The sequence below is a fragment of the Myzus persicae genome, unplaced genomic scaffold (assembly GCF_001856785.1).
Source record: "Myzus persicae strain clone G006 unplaced genomic scaffold, MPER_G0061.0, whole genome shotgun sequence".
Taxonomy (NCBI): Eukaryota; Metazoa; Arthropoda; class Insecta; order Hemiptera; family Aphididae; genus Myzus; species Myzus persicae.
In genome coordinates this window covers 25,071-45,260 of record NW_019104120.1, presented here as the reverse complement: position 1 = coordinate 45,260, position 20,190 = coordinate 25,071, and the positions used below count along the sequence as shown (strand labels likewise).

Genomic DNA, 20,190 nt, shown 5'->3' with positions numbered 1-20,190 from the left:
AGGAATTTTGTATTCAATTCTGAAATCAATGGCACGTATATGAATATTGAGATTTTATGAATTTTTAACTACATAACTATTTGAACATTTTCTTGATTTTAACGACTTTTGCCAAAACTCTAACTTCAAATGCGTATAAAAAAATCTTGTGAATATGTATGTTTGATATATTTTATTAATTGTATATCAACAACATATGAATAAAGAACCTTGTATTACATTTTCAGGGATTTTTAAACTCCATAACAATTAAAAATGTAAATATTTATATAATTTGTTATAAATTATAAATGTCTGAAAATGAATAATCTTATTATTTTTTGCTATAAATAACATTCTTGCCTGTGAAATTAATGAACCCAATGACCAACACAAAATATCATATCTATTTTGAACATTACATTTAGATTTTAGAATAATTAGATGAGTCATGTTCAATATATCAATACATATTATCAACAATATTTTATATTAGGTAATGTATATTATATAATTTAAAAAATAAGTTAACCCATTATCTTTAATACTATTTCATGTATAACAATATATAAAACTATAAATGTATGCTGGTTATACAAAATTTAGAAACACAAATAAAAAAGAATTGTTGTAATCACAAACATTTAATTTTTCAATTTTCTTGCTTCATCTTTAACAATATATTTGTCTAACTGCTTTTCAGAACTTGCATCAAACTGAGATAGCTCACGAAATTCTTTATCTCCAACAAAACATATTTCATGTCCATCCTAAAAAATTTTAAGTTGATTATTTCACATGGACTCCAATATAACATTCATTAAAAAAAATAACAATTTATTAATTAAAATAATTCAATATACACTGAGGCAATCAAACTTACAGGATCAGCAAAAATCACCACCGACACTGAAGCTTTTCCAGGTGTGTCTAAGGTTACAAAAGGAGTTAAAATTTTATATTGATTATTGATGGCATTTTCTTGATAACTTTTTAACTCAGATGTAGGAACTGCAAATGCTATTCTTCCATATCCTGTTGCATGGTTAATTGGCTCTCCTGAAAATTATATTATTGTATTGTATGTAAAAAATTGAACATTAATTTATATAACTTCAAAAGTTTTAAGGAATTAAAATTTTTTTGTATAATCTAGATTACGGCAATGTTTGACAAATATTTATATGACAAATATAAAATCTACCAGTGGCGCATTGGATTAAGTATAAGGTATATTTTTTAAAATGGTTCTAAAAATCTCAAAGGTTTCTTGATAACTCTAAGAATAATCTGTAAAACTATATTTTATTTATCTAACTAATGCTAACCCTATATAATTATAGGGTATACAAAACTCCTGTGTGAGTCCTCCTAGCCTATATAGGTTGAAAAACAAAGCTGGTACAGTAGTTTCCATGTCAATAAACCCCATCTAAACAACCATTAATTTTTTGATGTTCATATTATACATAAACATTCAACTAATAATTTAAAAAAAGTAACAATAATTAAAAATTACCAATATCTCTTAATTTCAATTTAGCTTGATCATCGCCAAATCCTAATTCTATTAAAGATTCATTTTGATTGAAAATTTTTAAGCCAAGTATGCCATTCCAAAATTTCATAGATTTCGTCAAGTTTGTAGATGATAACATGACATTTACAACAGGATCTAGAAAAATACAATTTGATTATTAATATAAAATTTGAATGCACCCAACTTAAAATATAAAACTCAGTTCTTTATGAAATATAAAAGACAACTATACAATAAATAATTTACCAAATAGTTTGTTTTAAACAGTTACATAATTTTGTTCATAATAATTATCTTTAAGATGAAGAAAAACATCTGTTCTTCACAAAGTGTATAATTAGTATGATGTATTAGTGTAATTAAAAATACAAATTTAATGATAGTACTATTACTAACATTACTCTTAAAAAACTAATAAAAGAATAAAATACTTTGTTAATAATTGTAAGATGTTGAATCAGATAACAAGGAAAAAGGATCTTAAAATTAAAATATTCGATAAAATATATGGCTTATATAGTTTAATTGATATATACCCTTGTACAACATACATAATGTACTATTAAGGCATTAATAGTTGTTGTATAGTAGTTATTGGCAGATTGGTTGATTTATTGTTCAATAATAATACAGCAGAATGCCAATTAAACTATAGATACTAAAGATTTACCAAAACCAGTAAAAAAAATCCTTACCACAAGATGATGAATAAATTTAAAAAATGATAAGTTATAAATCATAATGTTCAGATATTAGGAAAAGTAAAAATGTTCTTAGAAGTGCTAACACGCTTTTCTGTTTTATGAGTATCACATCTATAAATTATTTGAAAGTTTGAAACACATAAAACTGTGATCGTTAAAATGTATACACTAAATAGTTAAACAATTTAGCTGTGTATAAATTATTTAAATATAAACAAATTTATCAATTTAATATAAAATGTTTCTTATCAATGATTTAGTTTTTTTTATTTAAAATGATATAAGTATTAAATGTTTTTTTTTTTTTACATTAATCTATTGAATTTCTAGTACTTATGAATTATGACTTTTTATCTGAAAACACTTTATCCTATAAAATTCAGAAAATGGGTATCCTACTATATCTAGAACAATAATATTACTATATTTTATCATAGACCATAATATAAGTATTTTAAATAGTTTCTTTTAAAATAAATCCTAAAAATGTTTAACATACATACCTTTATCAACAGGTTGAGGTTCATCAATAACATAAAACTTATATCCTCCAGGTGCTACAACATAAGACGTGTTGTCCTCGACTTCAACAGGCCAACCGAGGGATTTAGCATTTTCTAACACTTTTGAAGATTTTATCGTTATTCCAAGGAAATCATTTCCAAGTTTGTAATCATCAACACCATAGTTGTAGGTAAGTTCAATTACAAAATGAGTGTCTTCTGGTCCATATCCGATCATAGTTTTACTCCAACGATTGTCATACGGTCTACAAGGATTGAATTGATAGAAATTATGTAAGTACTTGATTGCATAACAAATAATCTTCTACTAAATATTGAATAATGAATACCTTGTATTATGTATAATGCACTTAGACTAAAAATTACCTACCCATTGCATGCCGCCTCACAGCCCTGAGTGAATTCTTCATGCCTCAATATCTATGAAAAAATGGTTAATAAACATTGAAGTAACATGTTCATTTTAAGAAAATAATTACTTTCATTCCCAAGAGTTCTCTAAAAAACTTGATGGTTTTCGTTCTCTCGGCTATTTTGAACACGAAATGTAATGCGCGTCCAGTCATCTTTATATAGTCAATCAGTAGATTCTTTTGATTCAACAAGAAAAATCTAAGAAAAATACATACCACAGTTTTTAATTTAATATTTTATTTTTTTTATGTCGTCACAAAACACAACGTCGAAAATACTTACTTTCAAATCGAACGGAAACTAACTATTAAAGTACCTACTATTATGGTAGCAAGTAGAATAATAATAATAGTAGTAGGTAACTAGAAGTTAGTATAGTTACTGTTACTACTTTACTAGTTATGTAGTAAGTACCAAATACTGAACACAGAACACAGTAAACTGGAGGGGATCCGCTGACAAACCGGTTCGCTGAGGTTAATCTGAAATTAAAATGATACGTCATCAAAATATTTTCGTGATACTTTACACCTAAAAGTACCTAGATAACTATAAACAGTATAAACCGGGTAGGTACTTATTTTCAGTAAATAAATATGGAAAAATCAAAATATTAAGATTTAAAAATAGATCTATGCAATTATAAAGCAATATAGATGTAAATTGTAAATATTAAATAACATTTATCCACACGGTCCGAGTACACCAAAATTGTATATATTTTTTCGTTATTATACATATACCTATATATTACCAAAATGTCCAGCGGTGTATATGTGTAATTATGATTTAGGACTTGGGTCGAAGGATTAAACTACATAATAAAAAGCTTAGCCGCTTTAGTGATATAAGAATTAAACATTTTTTAAATTATATTTACTTCGAAAAAGGATATTTTTTATGTGTATTTTAAATTTCAATTAGATACTTCAAATAAAAAAAAAATGTTTAACTTCACTGTTACGATGCGCGTAAGCCAACAAACGTAATAAATAACTAATAATGTATCATGTACTCAATAATAATACACATTGCGTAGTTCCCACGCCATATCATTATTAGAAAAAAATGTGATCATATATCAACAAGACTATTTTTCAAACTTATAATATTTTTTTAATTCTATATTTATAATTATGATAATCTCTATGACGATTCATAAGTAGTTTATTCTAAATTTAATCAGAATATAGTGTCTAGGAACCTCACAATAATAATCCAAAATATTAATTAATTGTTCTCTGACGTAATGAGGCTTAAATGTATATTATAACTAATAAGTAATAATCCCAGTATAACATAAATCAATAAATCATTATGCATTCAGTGTCTGAAACAAATGACGATAACGCAAACAAATATTTCATAAATATTGATTTTGGTGCAGTCCCAGTTGGTTCCGTTCGTAAAAGATCAATCGATATAACCAACGATTTAAAAGCAAGTTCATATTTTTTTGCAGTTATTTATAAAAACTACTATGTTCATATATTATCATATACCATTATATATTTAATATTTATTCAATGGTTTTGCACAAAATCTTTCTAAATTCAAAGTTGGATAAAATATTGAGTTTTTTGACATAAAACGAATGAAAGAACCAACATAATATATGATTATTTCACTTTTAAACATTAAAAATAAGTATGTTTGTATTTAATTATATTTATCATTATGTTAGTAGTAACTATTATAGGTACATTTTTTATATTAGGAACCTATAATTTATGCAAAATGTATTTACCTACTTAACATGTCAAAAAGAGAACATCGATAAGAAATAATGTACACTTTATTAATATTATTTATCATTGTTTATTTTTTAGAAGGTCACAAAATTTAAAGTAAAAAATAATAATGAATCTATGTACTTGGCTGATTCCATCGAATTTGAGCCGTCAAAAACTCCACGAATATTTCCAAACAAAAAAGCGACCTTTATTGTTATATTTTCTCCGAAATCTGTACAAAATACATTAGAGTACTTCACATTATTTTCGACAGACGATCAAATTAAAACGGTTGATGGCGAACTTGCAGAGGATAAATCACTGAAAAGTGAACATAGTGATGTCGAGATAGTACAAAAAGTCATAGTACGCGTACAGGGATGTTGTTACGGTAATAGCAGCAGTTAGTCACGTCTAAATAGTAAATATTTAATATTGAACTATAGTCATAAATTATAACGAATTGAAAACTTAATCGCAGGTGTGTAATACATATTAAACAAATATCATGGGTTTCGTAAACAATATGATGAAATTGGTGAATATACCATAACTATGATATCACTATTTTAATTAGGTATACACTATAGTTAAAACAGTGCAGCACCGTACATATCAATATTAATATTTTAATGATACGATAAATAAACGCATAAATCGTATATATAGTAGGATCGTAGGAACCTATTTTACTAAAGTTATTAAACTGAAGATATTATAAAATTACCGATATTATGCAATTTGTATTTGCCTGTTAATTTAAGGTCCATCAGTTAAAATGTCACCGACCAAAGTGTTCATGTGCCAATCAGGAGGAGATGGACCAATTATCAAGTCCGTAAACCTTATAAACAGTTCCAAAATGCCTGGACAGTATCACGTGCAATATGATTGGGCGAATTGCCCGATAAAATGTAATCCGTCGTTTGGAACGGTCCAAAATCGTGTTCAGATCAAATTGGAACTGAAACCCGTTCAAATTGGATATTACTACAAACGGCTTTACATTCTGATCGCATACCACGTAACACCCATATATTATTAATTATTATATAGCGGCCATATTACATGTAGTCACATAGCCACTTACATTTCTAAAGGATATAGTACCGTCCTAATGCCCTTTGATTGCAGTATTAATTAATAATAATAATAATATGAACACATTTAGGTATTTCAGTACTTAATATTTTTTATAGAAAACCTTAAAAAACTTGAAATTTGTTTTTCATGGTTTAACGGAAACTAACCGTAATCATTAGGTGGTATATATTATTTTATCAAACCAAAAAAATGTTGGATTATTATTTAAATTAAATATAGCACTATATTGTTATCGAAAGAAAAAGTATATAAAACGTTATTTTTTTTATCAGACGATGCCATTTAAAAATGTATTCTAAAGTCTAAATATTGACAATAACAATAAGATAATGAAAAATAATTTAAATTTACCTCATAGTTTACAACACAGGTATAAGCTATTATTTTTGTTGAACGATTTTTATATTTATATTCATACGTGTCGAAATATCTAGAGTTATTATACTATTATTAACTATTTTTTTTTTTATTAGAATTAAGGCTTCAACTACAAAGGTCATTAGCCAGGACTGGTGGGGGGAACGGTTGGTTGGAACGCGTATGTATGTGTAGCAAGGCTTTTGTTGCGGGAGTTTTATAGCCGAGAGCTAGCAACGCAGGCCGGTGAGTACGCTCAGTGTGTTTCCGCAGATTGAGCGTACGACCGCGACACACTGCGACACATTACTAATTATTATAATGTACTTTTAAAACTTAAAAATAATCGTGCTCTTCTATATATACCTAAAAATAATTATACATCAAATACAGGGTACGTCACCGCCGATCGGAAGAAATTCAAAAATCATAACTTGTTGGTCGGTCCCATCATAGCGTATATTGTAAAATAGAACATATATTATGTTCTAGCATCCTGTTTACGTTGACATATACGCATTTTCTGGTACAATGAAGATGGATCCGTTTTCGTACTTCAAGTCACCGTTCGGACCAATGCCGAAATCCGAAAACAAATACGTCGAATACTTTAAAGACGTCGAGCACCCAAGGAACGACGTACAACACCAAGTAACAGTATTACCAAAAGAATTACGATTTGGTTACGTGAGGAATGTAAAAACCATAGCCTTTAACGTACGCAACGATTCCGACACGCCGCTTTGCATAAATTGGATTCACGGTTAAGCATTAATTATATTCGTCGCAAATTGTCGTATACCCATTACCACAAATCTGTCCAGCAGAGTCAAGTACATCTACACATATGACATATCATACATCCAAAGGATAATATCGAATAATTATTACAAAACTTCATTTTCAAACGCGCGTTCGCTGTTATAAAAATAATCAGTAAAATGTTTCAAAAATATACATTTTTGCATGATTTTCAATGTATCCATTTAAATATTTGACATAAAGTACTTTCTTCGATCACAAACGAATATGCGGCTATCAAAACTGAATCATAAATTTGTTTTAATAATTTATCACATAGAACTTATATTTATATTTTAGCCCCTCAACTCTCAAGTTAATCATAATATAGAAAACAAGATATTATATTGAACGCTAACACAAATTACAGGGAGACCTGGTAGTAAACGACACGGCTAGTCGTGGTTAACGACAATTTACACTATAAACTTAAAGTTCTTAGGCCTAAACAATAACCTAATGTATATATTATGTCCTTTCTTGTACACAGAACCCGGCAGTGATAACCCGTTCGCGATAAGTCCAAAACAGTTTTATATCGGTAGCCACGATACGAAAAGGCTGAAATGCGTGTTTCGACCAAAAATGGTTTCGAATATTTACTCTGTTGAGTTCGAAGCAACCGTTCATTTCGGGGCCGCCGACCCTGTCAGGCCGTTGAATTGTTTCACTGGATACGACACATTTCCGAAGCCTACGTACGTGGCTCCGATGAGCATTTCAATAACGGCCAACGGTACGCATATAGAAAGCGTGATCAAACATAAAACACTCATAATTTTAGAAAACACAAACTTCTTGAAAATATTCCTTTTGCATAATTTTAAATCGATACAAAAGAACTTAAAAAAGTCTTATATTTTCTAACTATTTTGAAATGACAACATACATTTTTAATTTCATATTCGAAAGTAGAATATTATTCGGAATATTTCCGATCTATACAAATCAAATTTTCGACAAGAAGTTTATTAGTTAAGGTATTTAAAGTTTAGATAAGCAGAGTATTTGACTAAAATGTTGTGGGCACCCTGACAGTACCACCATAGAACAATAATATTGGATATACCTATTCTATTTTTGTACCTAGGTACTATGGTAACACCACTCCATTCCGCTCCGCGAACAAAACTTTAAGTACTTATAACTCATAAGTCATAAGCTACTAGTATAAAATTCGATTTTCATGCATCGAAGTAGGTACTCCTAAAAATATTCTATTTGGAAATAATGAATTTAAAAATGCTTTTTGTCATTAAAAAAGGTAAATACATCAAATATGATAACGATTGGAAAAATATTTTTTTTAAGACATAAAATTGTGTAAAAAATATGATTTTGAAAAAGTTAGTGTTTTCCGAATTAATGAGTATCTTGGAACTAAATTTATCACTCAGATACACATTTTATACATATAATATTCAAATCCCTTTTGTCGATGTTGATCGAAAAGGTTTCTATTCTTAAATAAAATTGTACTGATATCCAGGCCATAGTTCCGAAAATCGGTTTACCGGATGGAAATCCACATGTAAACTCAGCAACCGTGTGATAGTAATGCCGCCGGCTGTGCCGGCTTCGAAGCCCGTATTTGCCACGCTGTTGATTAAAAGAGTCGCTCGAGTGCCAACGACGTTTGAATTACGACCGCCTAATAAATCGTAAGTAAAAATAAAGAGTGCATAGTGCATATATTTTGATTATTGATAAGTACCGAACAATAATATACATATTAATTCAAAGAATATTTCATTTCAATTCCTCCCCACTTATTTAACTTGTGATTCTTAAATGTGATTTCTTCAATGGCAAAAATTATTTTTTTAATCAAATTGGTTGGAATTAATCTAGAATACTTCGGCCAATTTTTCAAAATAATAATTGAAAAAAAAAGTAATTGGAAGAATATTTTTATCAACTGTAATTGTATTGCTGTATGCGAATTGCCGATGGTTAATGTAGGTACCTACATGACGTACCTACCCACACAAACAATAAGTATACATAGATAACACTAAATAACAGTGTGCACATTTATTGTCTTTTATTACTTACCTCATAAACATTAAATTATATAATTTTACGAGGTCACAATTTGAGTTTCTATTGTGTTCACTGATCTGAAGTCATGATGTGAACTATCAACTATGGATTGACTATCAATTAGATTATTACTGATTAGAATGAAAATTTAGAATTTAAAAAAAATGTATTAATCATTAATTAATTTACAATAACCACATTTAGTATTATTTATGTAATAAAATCTATAAAATCTAATAGTACTTTAAAAAAAATTAGGTTGTATAAAGTTATTAAAGAATACAACTTAATATATTCAAATGTAAAATATTCTCTAGTATACGGTGTGATCAGTGGAGCATAATATACAAAATATATGTTCCTTTTTGAGGGATATACCCTAATTGAATTTTATAATATTTTTCAAATTACATAACAATAAGTGATAATAAAATCATTGTATAATTATTGTTACATTTTATCAAAATTTAAAAATATTAGCTTTTAATATCTTTTTTTTTTATCTTTTTACATCTTTGAAAACAAGTAACATAATTTTTAGCCATAAACCACATAAACTATAAAGACAAAGTAGGTACCATAATAATTAATAGGTATATACTATGTACGGTTTAATATATAGGGAAGTAATAATTACAACTTTTGTCTCAAGTTTTAATGATCAGTGTGTAATAGAGAAAAAAAAATTATTGAGAGGCCACAGAAACTACATTAAATTAGTTATACTAACATTTTAACATGATAATATATTAAACTGTATAGATTCTGATTGGTTTTAACAAATACTATACCTAATCGAGTTCATTAAATAGGAGATTTGTAGTTGGTAGTTCCATGCTATTGCCCACTATAATCATACAAACTTACAAATGTTTTCACTATGGCAGAGGTCTATTAAATGTTCAACCCATATTTTCAAATTTACGTTTTGCAGAAGCAAAAGATCCATAAATTAATTTGATTATAGAATTAACTGTATTACTATTAACATTTACATAGGTAAATTACAAGTTTGAAAATCAACAGCCTAAATATGTGAAGTAGTAACTAGTGTAGAGAAGTATTTGTGTACCTACCAGTTTTTAAATAATTTTCTCAGTAGCAAATTATTTTTATTTGAAATATTCAATGGAGTTTTTTTAAAATTTAAGTATTTTACTATTAAACACTACCGATTCATTCTTTTTTTTATCTTGTACAAGTTCATATTCAATTACAAACATTTATAAATTCGCTAACAATGAAACCTTCATAATCAAATGCCAATAATGTAAAATGTGATAATTAACAGGTTATTTTTAATTTAATACCCAATACAATACATTGACAAAAATCAAAAATAGAAAAAATAACAATATAAAGTAGAATATGTATAGTAAATAAGGCAGAGGACTTTACAATGTCATAATTTACACTACCACAAAAATAATGAAGTGAACGACAAATAAGCTTATGTTATGTGGTTTTCCTGAGATTCAGTGGTCTCTGTGGTCGGTTAATTTTGAAGAGAGACAAAGATGCTATTTTGAGAGATAAAAGTGAATAATTCCAGCAATTTATAGTTTATTTATATATTTATAGAATATTCATGGAATAAAATCTCTAATACATAAAATAAAATAAGTATATTCAATAATAAATACTTGTAATTAATTTTAAATAGGTAGGTACATAAATAAATAAATAAATAAAAAGCAGCTATAAAGAAAAATTCATTATTTGGCGATATTTTAGAATACAGGTCCTTTCTACCTTAATAGTAATTAATAAATAATAAAAAAGAAAATTACTGAAAAAACGACATCAATAATTACCTCAATAATACTTGACACAGATCCAAACGCAAGACTAAAACTTTTAAAAATAAAAAACTTGAAGAAACTGAATTCTCTTGTTATTTGATTTATTGTAAATGTACTAATTAAAAAATGTTAAGTATAACCGGTTAAGCGGTAAATCTGAATTAATTTTTTATTTTTACTAAAGCTTCAAACAATCATTGAGTATGAAAGCTGAAAAGTACAGTTACCAGAAAATACTTAGTACTTACTACTAACTTTTTTAGTTAGAAAACAACAATAATATGATAAGATAAAAGATATGAGTTTTATCAAAGAATTTAACAGTATGACCATTTGAGAGATTAAAATGATACTTTTAAATTGTATTAATTATAATTCATAATACATACATAATATTATTTCTATGATATTATTAAAGAGCAATAAATTATTATTGTTATTATTATTATTATATGCTAAATATGCAACATGGATTTAGTGATTTACATTATAATTAATCCACGTTATATCTGAGCAGTGTTCTCTAATCTTTGCCTAGAAAGGGAGGGGGTCAGTATAAGTATTTATTTGAATGTTATATAATAAGTGATTTAAAATCATATCCAAAGACTGTGCTCAGTTAAACTTTTAGTTCCTCCGCTGGTCACCTTACTACAAATGGTTCTAGATACCTATATATAATCAAACAGGGGGGCCTCGAAGCATTCACCATCCAGAATCCAGATCACAGGTATAATCATATTACATTCCTATACAAATATTAAATCATAAATAATTTCAATGCTAAGTATGCATAGGTAGGTCGTAGGTACCTATTTTTCTAACCATGTCACTATTTACAGGCATTAGACAATAAAATGCAGTAGTTACTAGTTTCTTCTAGCTGTCTGCATTGCATTTGATGTACCTAGCTGGGAACTATATAGGTAAGCCAGTAGGTACTTGTCAGTTGTCACTTGAGTCATTTTCTAGCTGCCTAACTATTCAGACCCTTCCATTTTTGGTAGTTATGCTACAGATATCGTCGATCGCCAATGTATCTAAAAAAAAATTATATATAATATAATTATATTATTTATCCACGATAAAACTGACATTCAAGTTAAGGAATCAGTGTGGTGATAGTTACTTCTGTCTACTTCTTCTCTCTATTGATATAACGGCTGAAAACAGATCCATTCGATATAACTCATCCACTTTAAATTTTAATCGCATCTTACGATAAGCATGAGTAACTGTAAGACGTATTCCTATTGCTGATCCACGCATTCATTTGGTGTCTATACCTGATAAACGTGTAGGTGCTCATATATTCTACACCTCTAAAATACATAAAACAATGTATATATTTCGTCTATTACCACGAGCAAACTATATCGACACATATTATATACTAAAAGAGTTGGAATCACGATTAAAGATACTTTAAAACGTTTTTGAAATCTAATACCTCGCTCAATTCTATCTCAATGTATTTCTTAATTTGTAAATATACACAATACACATTATAATATGTTAATTAATCATTATGACTTATGAGTTAAAGTTATGAAGCAGAAGCACTAACACTAAATGCCCAAATGTTTACATTATAGAATGTTCTTAGCAAAACCCATGATGGGAATGATAAATAGCGATTACCAAATCATAGTGTTTCAACTCATGAAAACGAGCAATAAAGAGTCGCTTTACGCCGAACGGTGGAGCGTAGTGTTCGATGGTATCAAAAATAATTCGGTCAGTACCTATATAAATATAAAATTATTAATATTAATACTAATTTCAATGTCAGTGACGTATCCATATTATGTGAGCCGTGAGGGGTGGATGAAGCAACCTCTCCATTTTTAATTGAGTCATAAGCAATTTTATTTGCATAATTCATAATAATCATCATAAATTCATCAATTTGGTACTTAAATTTTAAAATTTGGACTTAATGTTATGACATAAAATAAATAACCGACTTTTAAAAGAATTTCTTTCGACACTCAATAACTGTACTATGTCATAATCAATTTTTGATTGATTACGTTAAAAAGTTGGTTGCGTCAATTTGGTTTTTTTATATAGCGGATGAGGAGGCCATAGCTTTTACGATCCAATAAGCCTTAAACGAGCGTTTTCACTACACCCCCCACCCCCTTAAGCCTAAATCGTGACACTCAGTGTTGCAGTGGAAAAGGTTAAAAGAAAGCCTAGAGTAATGCTCTGTCCAATTACTCTATGAAAGAAAGTGACAACCTCCGGTTACAGGTCACCATAGACATCTACGCGAGCGCGGAATTCGGTTGCGTGACGATCGGCGAGCGGAATCAAGTGGAAGTGCCCAACGACGTCCAAGTGGGGTGCGAAATGCGGGACGGGCTAGTACCGATAGTTAATACGACCAGACATAGGCTGCGGTACTGCATTGAAGTGAGCAGTCAACATCACTCGGTAAACAACGAGCTGATGGAGGTTCCGCCCACCCAACGTCGTTATTCGCGGGGTTCGTTGAGCGAGGAAGAAATTGATGTGGAAGATATCGATGTCGAACACGCACACTATACGGAATCGGAAATCGACGACGAACCGGAAATCGACGACGGATCGGAAAATGACGATGGATCGGAGAAGGACGACGGATCGGAGAAGGACGATGAATTGGAAAAGGACGACGGATCGGGAAAGGACGCTGGATTGGAAAAGGACACGGGGTCCGAAAATGACGATGGATTGGAAAAGGACGCGGAAAAGCATGCCACACCGGAAAAGCATGATGGACCTGAAAATAACTCCCAATCGGAGTACTCCGTAACGGAGGGGGAAGCTGCGCCTGCAGAAGAGGACGACGAAAGTCTGTTGAGCTATGACGTATATTCAATCAGTTCTTCGATGTCGTCTCCGCCGAAGTTTGGACGACTGTCGTCGATGCTATGGCTCGATGCGGAGAGGACGACGCCGTGGCCGTTCGTATTTGCGTTCGATGCGCTAGTCGGCGAGTTGGGACCCAACGAGAGACGCGACTTGCGGTTGTCGTTCCGCCCGACAACAAACTGTACGTACACGGCCGACGCGACCTGCTATTTGACGTGCGACCGCGACGACTACCCTAAAATCGTCAACGCGCTACCCGTCACCATCGAAGGCACAGGATGCAGAACGCGGTTCAAGGTGAGCTCAAAAATTGTCACCATCAATCAAGTTAATAAATATTAAATTATCAAAATATTTTCTAAAAACATTTGGACGAAAAATAACCACAAGTCAAGAACAGTGATAAATTTCTACGTTACCTATTTAATAATATTTTCATATAGGTATGTATATTTATTATAAATTGATATCTTAGAAGAGCATGGTATCGGTCATAGTATTTTTTTTAGAATAATTCATATCAAGCCTACCAATATCAAACCAAAACAATTTAGATGAATCTGCGGATATTTGATATAAAATATTATTATTTATTAAATATTTCCATAAAATATACTAGACGTTAAAAAAAGCATAAATAATAATTTTAATAGCTGTTAGTATAATACTTCTATTTTTAGATGAAAATATATCTATAATTCTTTCGATATCAGTATGCAAATATTTTCTGTGCAATATAATAGAAGAATTATTAAACGTGTTTCCTAGTTTACTTGTACGTAAGTACGTGAACTTGTTTAACTTTTTTATACTGAGCATATAAGTAGCAATGAATGTGTTCGCAAGTTTGAGCAATAAATTGTAAAGACCTAATGGTTTCTTGTAAAAGTTTAAATAAGTTGAGTTGTATATTTTATAGCTTTTTTTAGAAAAAAACATCACCATTTATTTAATTATTTGTTATTCATGATTTCTTAATGCCTAAACTGTTTGAGATCTTGGCCGATTTATGTTTGTATTTTATTCTCAAGATAGCGAATAGCATACAGATACTTTTGATACTTTTGAGGTAGCAAAGTCCCCCACCCCTACATATTATTAGCATATTCTTTCTTCTAAACGACATCTTCTTTATTTAACTTTAGATAATACCGGAAAATTGTTATTTGAACAATATGATAGTTAACACGGAACGAACACAACGATTTATAATCGAAAATACAAATCGTTCTTACGCAAACATCAAATTTGTTATAACTTCAGCAAGTTCTATGATTTGGCCTATACCGACTTTTAAAATAAATCCTCAAGCTTTTCGATTCACGCCTCAGCAAAATCAGTGTGTACGTTAATCGTTTTTAAGTTTTAACATTCTCGGCGATTGCAAACGTAAAATTGTATACTACATTATTTTTAGAAAATGGATTTATCTATATACCCTACGGAGTTGGGATTTCAAAAGTTTTTCGTCAACATACAGTTTGATCCTAAAGTGGAATCTTATCCGGAAAACGAAAATACAATAACGGTCAGTATGGACGTCATGACGTGTGCACTGAAAATCTTAAAAATATCTAACGATTCTATACCTTATTTCGGAAGATTGGCTTTGAACAAACTTTTTCATAGCCTAAAGTAATTATAACACAGATTATCAAGAGAGCCGAGAGGTCATACGTGCACTACCTAGTTTATAGGTATATTATTGTATATCAGCACAAAACTGATTACAGGTTAAACAACGAACTCGGTGAAGTTTATAGAAAAAATATATCACCATTAATATGGACTATACCTGTAATTTCTGAATCGACCACTTTTGACGTTCAGTTATTTAATTATTCTAAAGTACCAATTAGTTGGGAAATAAAATACAAAGAATGCATAAAATGTACATTGGAAAACAAAAACAATAATAATAAACATAAGAACTGCATTACTCTTTCCAATAAATGTGCGCACCAGAAGAGTATTAGAATTACTCCAACTGTAAACTTGAAAGTAATTCAAAACAAATTTCATTGTAGTTACTAATATTACCTTCGTAATACGTAATAAGTTTATTCCCAGTTATCCAATTTAATATATTGTACATTTGTACTTATGACAATCACAATGATAATTTTAGATGGACAATTTTTCAAAAATGCAAGTAGAATTAAATACTACAAGTAAAGAAGCAACTAATTTGAGTTATAAATGGTCAATTGGAGTCTATAAAACGTTATTTTATAACACTGAATTGTTAATAGAACCTAAAACGTTTAAAGACGGGTTAATATCGTTTGATCCAAAATACGGAACAACCGGACAACTAGAATTCAATTTTGTACCAATATTCATAGCTCATCCTAATCCACCAGCACAAGTTCATTATGACATTATATCATTATATGATTAATAATAGTATAATAATTATTTATACTTTGCAGGCTTTTTGGATGTATAATAGCAATGATTGTAATGTAACATATTCAATAATTGACGATTCATTAACACCCGCGCATCCATATTTCCGTTGTTTAAACCCAAGTGGAGTATTCAAACCGAAATCAGTAAATCCAATACTATTTGTATTTTCACCGAACAGACTATGTGCGTTTGAGGTAGTTTAAAAAAAAATAATTTAATGAAACTAAAAATATTTCAAATAAATAAAATTATATTTTTATAGGCTACAATAATGCTACTAACAAACAATTATTACAGACGCCAAATAACCCTTTTAGGACAAGGGGAATCTTATACTAGAACCACTATTTCACCAGGACATGGCTTGTCATCATTTTTACCTATCCTAAATGATAGACAAATATTTTTATCAACAGAAAATATAATACTTACACCAATATTCACACTATCAAATACTGAATCCTTGTTTTGTCTGTATAACAACAGTGACGAAGAAATTATTTACGAGTGGAAAAAGTATGATTTTCTTATTTACTTGATATAGGTAGGAAAAATTTCAAAAGTAATATGTATAAGAATAATAATAAAAATTTAAAATATTAAAATAATGTGATATAGGTGTACGATTGACACAATTTTAACGGCTAAAATATGTCCACTTAAAGGACATTTAAAAAAATATGGAAGTCAAGTATTTGAAATATCCATTACCAGTTATAATGAGCCAGCTATCTTAACAATAATGTTAAATATTAGCTATAAGTTTGTTTCTCAAATTGAAAATTATGAACGGTCGTTAAGAAACTATAATATAAATAAAGAGAGACTTGAAGGATATTTTAGAATTGACGAATGTGGCAATTATAAATCAGTAAGAATTTTAAATAGCTATCTTTAAAATATAATTTTATTTCAATTTTTATTTTTATTTTGCCCACAAAATGTTCACTCATCTTATCAAATTAAACAAATAAATAAATGTACCTATGTTCGATGTATTTTAGTATTTATATAATAACAAAAAAGATTAATTAAATTATTGATGACAATTAAATATTAACACATAATGTACAATATGTACTTCTGTAATCTACATATACCACATACGTAATAAACATTAAAAAACCGGTGAAGTCGCTCTGCTGTACCTATATATTTACGAGGTATAGATTGAGATTGTATCTGATCATTGAGTAGGTCACTATAATGGATCTTTAAATTTTAATTCACTGATAAATGATAATTTATTGAATATAGCAGCCAAGCAGGTATCTATAAATGATTTTAAGCGGTAAAAGTTACCTATATGTCAGCCTCTATTTCTAATGATATTTTATTTTTTATAGTTCAGTTATAACTTATATTTTTAAGTTTACTGTAAGTAATTTATTTTTATAGCATGTACTCATTTTGGCCCAAAAGTAAAAAATCGCATTAATGCATAACATATTATATTAATATTTACTACCAAAAGCACGCATATAATTACCGCAGACCATAGCACAGTGTTAAACACCTATAGGTACTTATATAGAAGTGATATAATATAGCTCAAAATTAGTCTGAATATTTTGACAGTCGAGTATAATATTAAGTATGAAAAAATAAATAATACTAATAGGCATTGACTTCTTTATCGTTCTATACTTCTATCGCATATAAATGTAGTTTCTAATTATGGCAGTATAACTTGATTGTAATTGTTCTCTCTAGAAAAGTTTTTTTTGAGTGGCATCTTCTTGTGCCTTGTCTCAATAGATATAAATATAAAATGGATGTAGGTATGTGTATCATTAATATACAGATTTTAATTATAATTTTACATATTTATCTAGTACCTACCATAAAATGAAACTATGAAAGTAAAAAACCATAAGTCTGCAAAATATACCTACCTATAATGAAATGTTTTTAGAAATTAAACATGAAAATAGAAAAACAGCCACAAGAAAAACATCTAGTACTATATGTGTACGTCAGAATAATCGATGAATATAGTAAATGGATAAATGAAGCAAATAATAACATTAAAAAGCACAATTTTCAACAAGAGAAAAGGATTATGAAACAAAAATTGGACTGTTCGGATAACTTTCAAAACATCCTATGGTAAATTGATCAATTTATAATTAAAAAAAACAGTGATTTAATATGGTTGCCCAACTATCGCAGGGATGTTGTAGATAAAATTTGTTCAAGAGAAATCGAATCCAAGCCATCATTATATTACCATCAGTTGAGAAATTCAAAACAAAACCATCAAAACAATATGTCAAAAACAACTAAAAATAACCTGAAAACTATTTTAAAATCACTTATTAAAGACAGTTTGGTTGACATATATCCATTAAATACATGGAAATACTAATAATGAAAATATTATGCGTATATAGTATATACACGCACTTTCCAATTATTGCTTACTAACATTTTGCCTTTCAGTTGCCTCAGGCTCTGCTGTTATGGTTATTGGCGTTTCTAACGATACATTAAAGATACTTTATATTGAAGTTTTATACAATTTGTTTTAAATATGATACACGAAAGTTAAATTTATTGTAGTGACATGTGATCTAAAACTATGTGTATATGTTATATTTTCTGGAGCACTGGAGCAGGTTCGTCTCAGGAATTGAAAAAGAATCAATATAATCTCTCATATATGTTCCTTTATTTTTTTTTATTTTTTTTATTATATTTATTGAAAATCCATCTTTACTTGAGGATGAATCACCTCTCATGTTAGAAATAATTTCCAGGATTTCTAGCTTAGTCATCTTTCCAAGACAGCAGTTCCCAACCTTTTTCATTCTACGCCCCCCTTGTAAATTTACTAAAATTTCCTAAACATCCCTTTAAATTAGAGTTTAGGTGAATTTTTTTTGTGAGCGGTACAAATAAAACACTCAAAATAACATAGTATACAGTACCTATACAGTATACAACTATTTACTTTTATTATTTTTTTCATCATTTTAAAAATGTATTATAAATCAACTTGCGAAGTAATAATATTAAGTACAAGAAAAAAAAAATTTAATATAAAAACAAAAAAAATTAACATAAAGTATAAATAATATAAGTAAATTTAATGATGTGAATCAAGCTTTGTATCTATGAATATTAGATTAAATGAGAAAAGGCCTATCGACTCAATCGTTAGGTACACCTACCAAAGAATAGATTAAATTTAATCTTTTCTGTGGTTATACCTAATATATAATTGTTATCGATGCCCGACAATCTGAAAACTAATATAGTGATTTCAATTTTACACATAGTAAAATAACATAATTAGTTTCGTAATTCCATCATCACTATATTCCCCTCCCCTCCCCGAGCAGACTCTAAATTCCCCACGGTGCGGAACCGCTGTTCTAAGATATAGTGACTGGTTATAGATGGATTTAGTTAACGCCACTATAATTTCATTAGTAGTTGAGTTAGAGATTACAGTACTCGAATTTCTCATATTGGTGAAATATTTGTGAAAAGTGTTTCCTACTAGAAAGGGATTGTTGCTTGAATCGTGTATTGAGTTGTTTATATTAATTTTATAATTTTGAGAACGGTATTGAGGTTGGTTTGTTATTTCTTTTATAGTTGACCATAACTTTTTGGATTTCTACTGTTTTTTTTAACAATTTCATCATAAAATTCAAGTTTCTGTTTTTTAATTAAGTCTGTTAATTTGTTTCTATATTGTTTATATTTATCGATTAGAGCTGTGTAAATGGTGGCTGTCCATATAAATCATAAAAACATATTAGGTACCTATTTAAATATATACCTAATATTATGTTAAATCATATATTTTGTAAATAATGTGTAATTGAATAAAATGTATATTGTATATGTTTTATTATAAAAGGCTTATGTCAGGTTATTATTATTTTTTTTTTTTACGTTTCATATTAT

At 28.9% G+C, this 20,190-nt stretch overlaps 2 protein-coding genes across 7 annotated transcripts; one reads left to right on the top strand and one right to left on the bottom strand.

The window, feature by feature from the left end:
• Positions 1-363: 363 nt before the first annotated feature.
• Positions 364-11,238, bottom strand: LOC111038944 (glyoxalase domain-containing protein 4). The gene is made up of 8 exons (XM_022322214.1): positions 11,014-11,238; positions 3,444-3,643; positions 3,227-3,359; positions 3,118-3,167; positions 2,727-2,992; positions 1,499-1,654; positions 863-1,038; positions 364-749 (listed from the first exon to the last, which is right to left on the bottom strand). Exons 3-8 carry the CDS (start codon positions 3,311-3,313, stop codon positions 624-626), a joined length of 861 nt encoding a protein of 286 aa, XP_022177906.1. The 5' UTR covers positions 3,314-3,359; positions 3,444-3,643; positions 11,014-11,238; the 3' UTR covers positions 364-623.
• LOC111038939 lies at positions 5,036-20,104 on the top strand. Of its 6 annotated transcripts, XM_022322203.1 has the most exons (16): positions 5,036-5,285; positions 5,659-5,918; positions 6,848-7,118; positions 7,647-7,892; positions 8,646-8,817; positions 12,597-12,738; positions 13,258-14,157; positions 15,006-15,203; positions 15,278-15,495; positions 15,594-15,861; positions 15,989-16,228; positions 16,293-16,466; positions 16,535-16,788; positions 16,891-17,143; positions 18,188-18,381; positions 18,445-20,104. In XM_022322203.1, exons 2-16 carry the CDS (start codon positions 5,673-5,675, stop codon positions 18,638-18,640), a joined length of 3,972 nt encoding a protein of 1,323 aa, XP_022177895.1. In that variant the 5' UTR covers positions 5,036-5,285; positions 5,659-5,672; the 3' UTR covers positions 18,641-20,104. The 6 variants fall into 6 exon arrangements, with proteins under 6 accessions (XP_022177895.1, XP_022177898.1, XP_022177900.1 ...); XM_022322204.1 differs by lacking the exons at positions 5,036-5,285; positions 5,659-5,918 and adding an exon at positions 5,925-6,791; XM_022322205.1 differs by lacking the exons at positions 5,036-5,285; positions 5,659-5,918 and adding an exon at positions 6,714-6,749.
• Positions 20,105-20,190: the final 86 nt, after the last annotated feature.

Excerpts from the sequence above, each read along its gene's own strand:
- LOC111038939 (XM_022322203.1), top strand. The coding sequence starts at position 5,673 with ATGTCACCGACCAAAGTGTTCATGTGCCAATCAGGAGGAGATGGACCA. Across the intron at positions 14,158-15,005 it reads GATGCAGAACGCGGTTCAAG|ATAATACCGGAAAATTGTTA; the intron begins GTGAGCTCAAAA and ends ATTTAACTTTAG. Across the intron at positions 18,382-18,444 it reads AACTTTCAAAACATCCTATG|GGATGTTGTAGATAAAATTT; the intron begins GTAAATTGATCA and ends CAACTATCGCAG.
- LOC111038944 (XM_022322214.1), bottom strand. The coding sequence starts at position 3,313 with ATGACTGGACGCGCATTACATTTCGTGTTCAAAATAGCCGAGAGAACG. Across the intron at positions 3,168-3,226 it reads GAGAACTCTTGGGAATGAAA|ATATTGAGGCATGAAGAATT; the intron begins GTAATTATTTTC and ends ATTTTTTCATAG. Across the intron at positions 1,039-1,498 it reads ATTGAAATTAAGAGATATTG|GAGAGCCAATTAACCATGCA; the intron begins GTAATTTTTAAT and ends TATAATTTTCAG.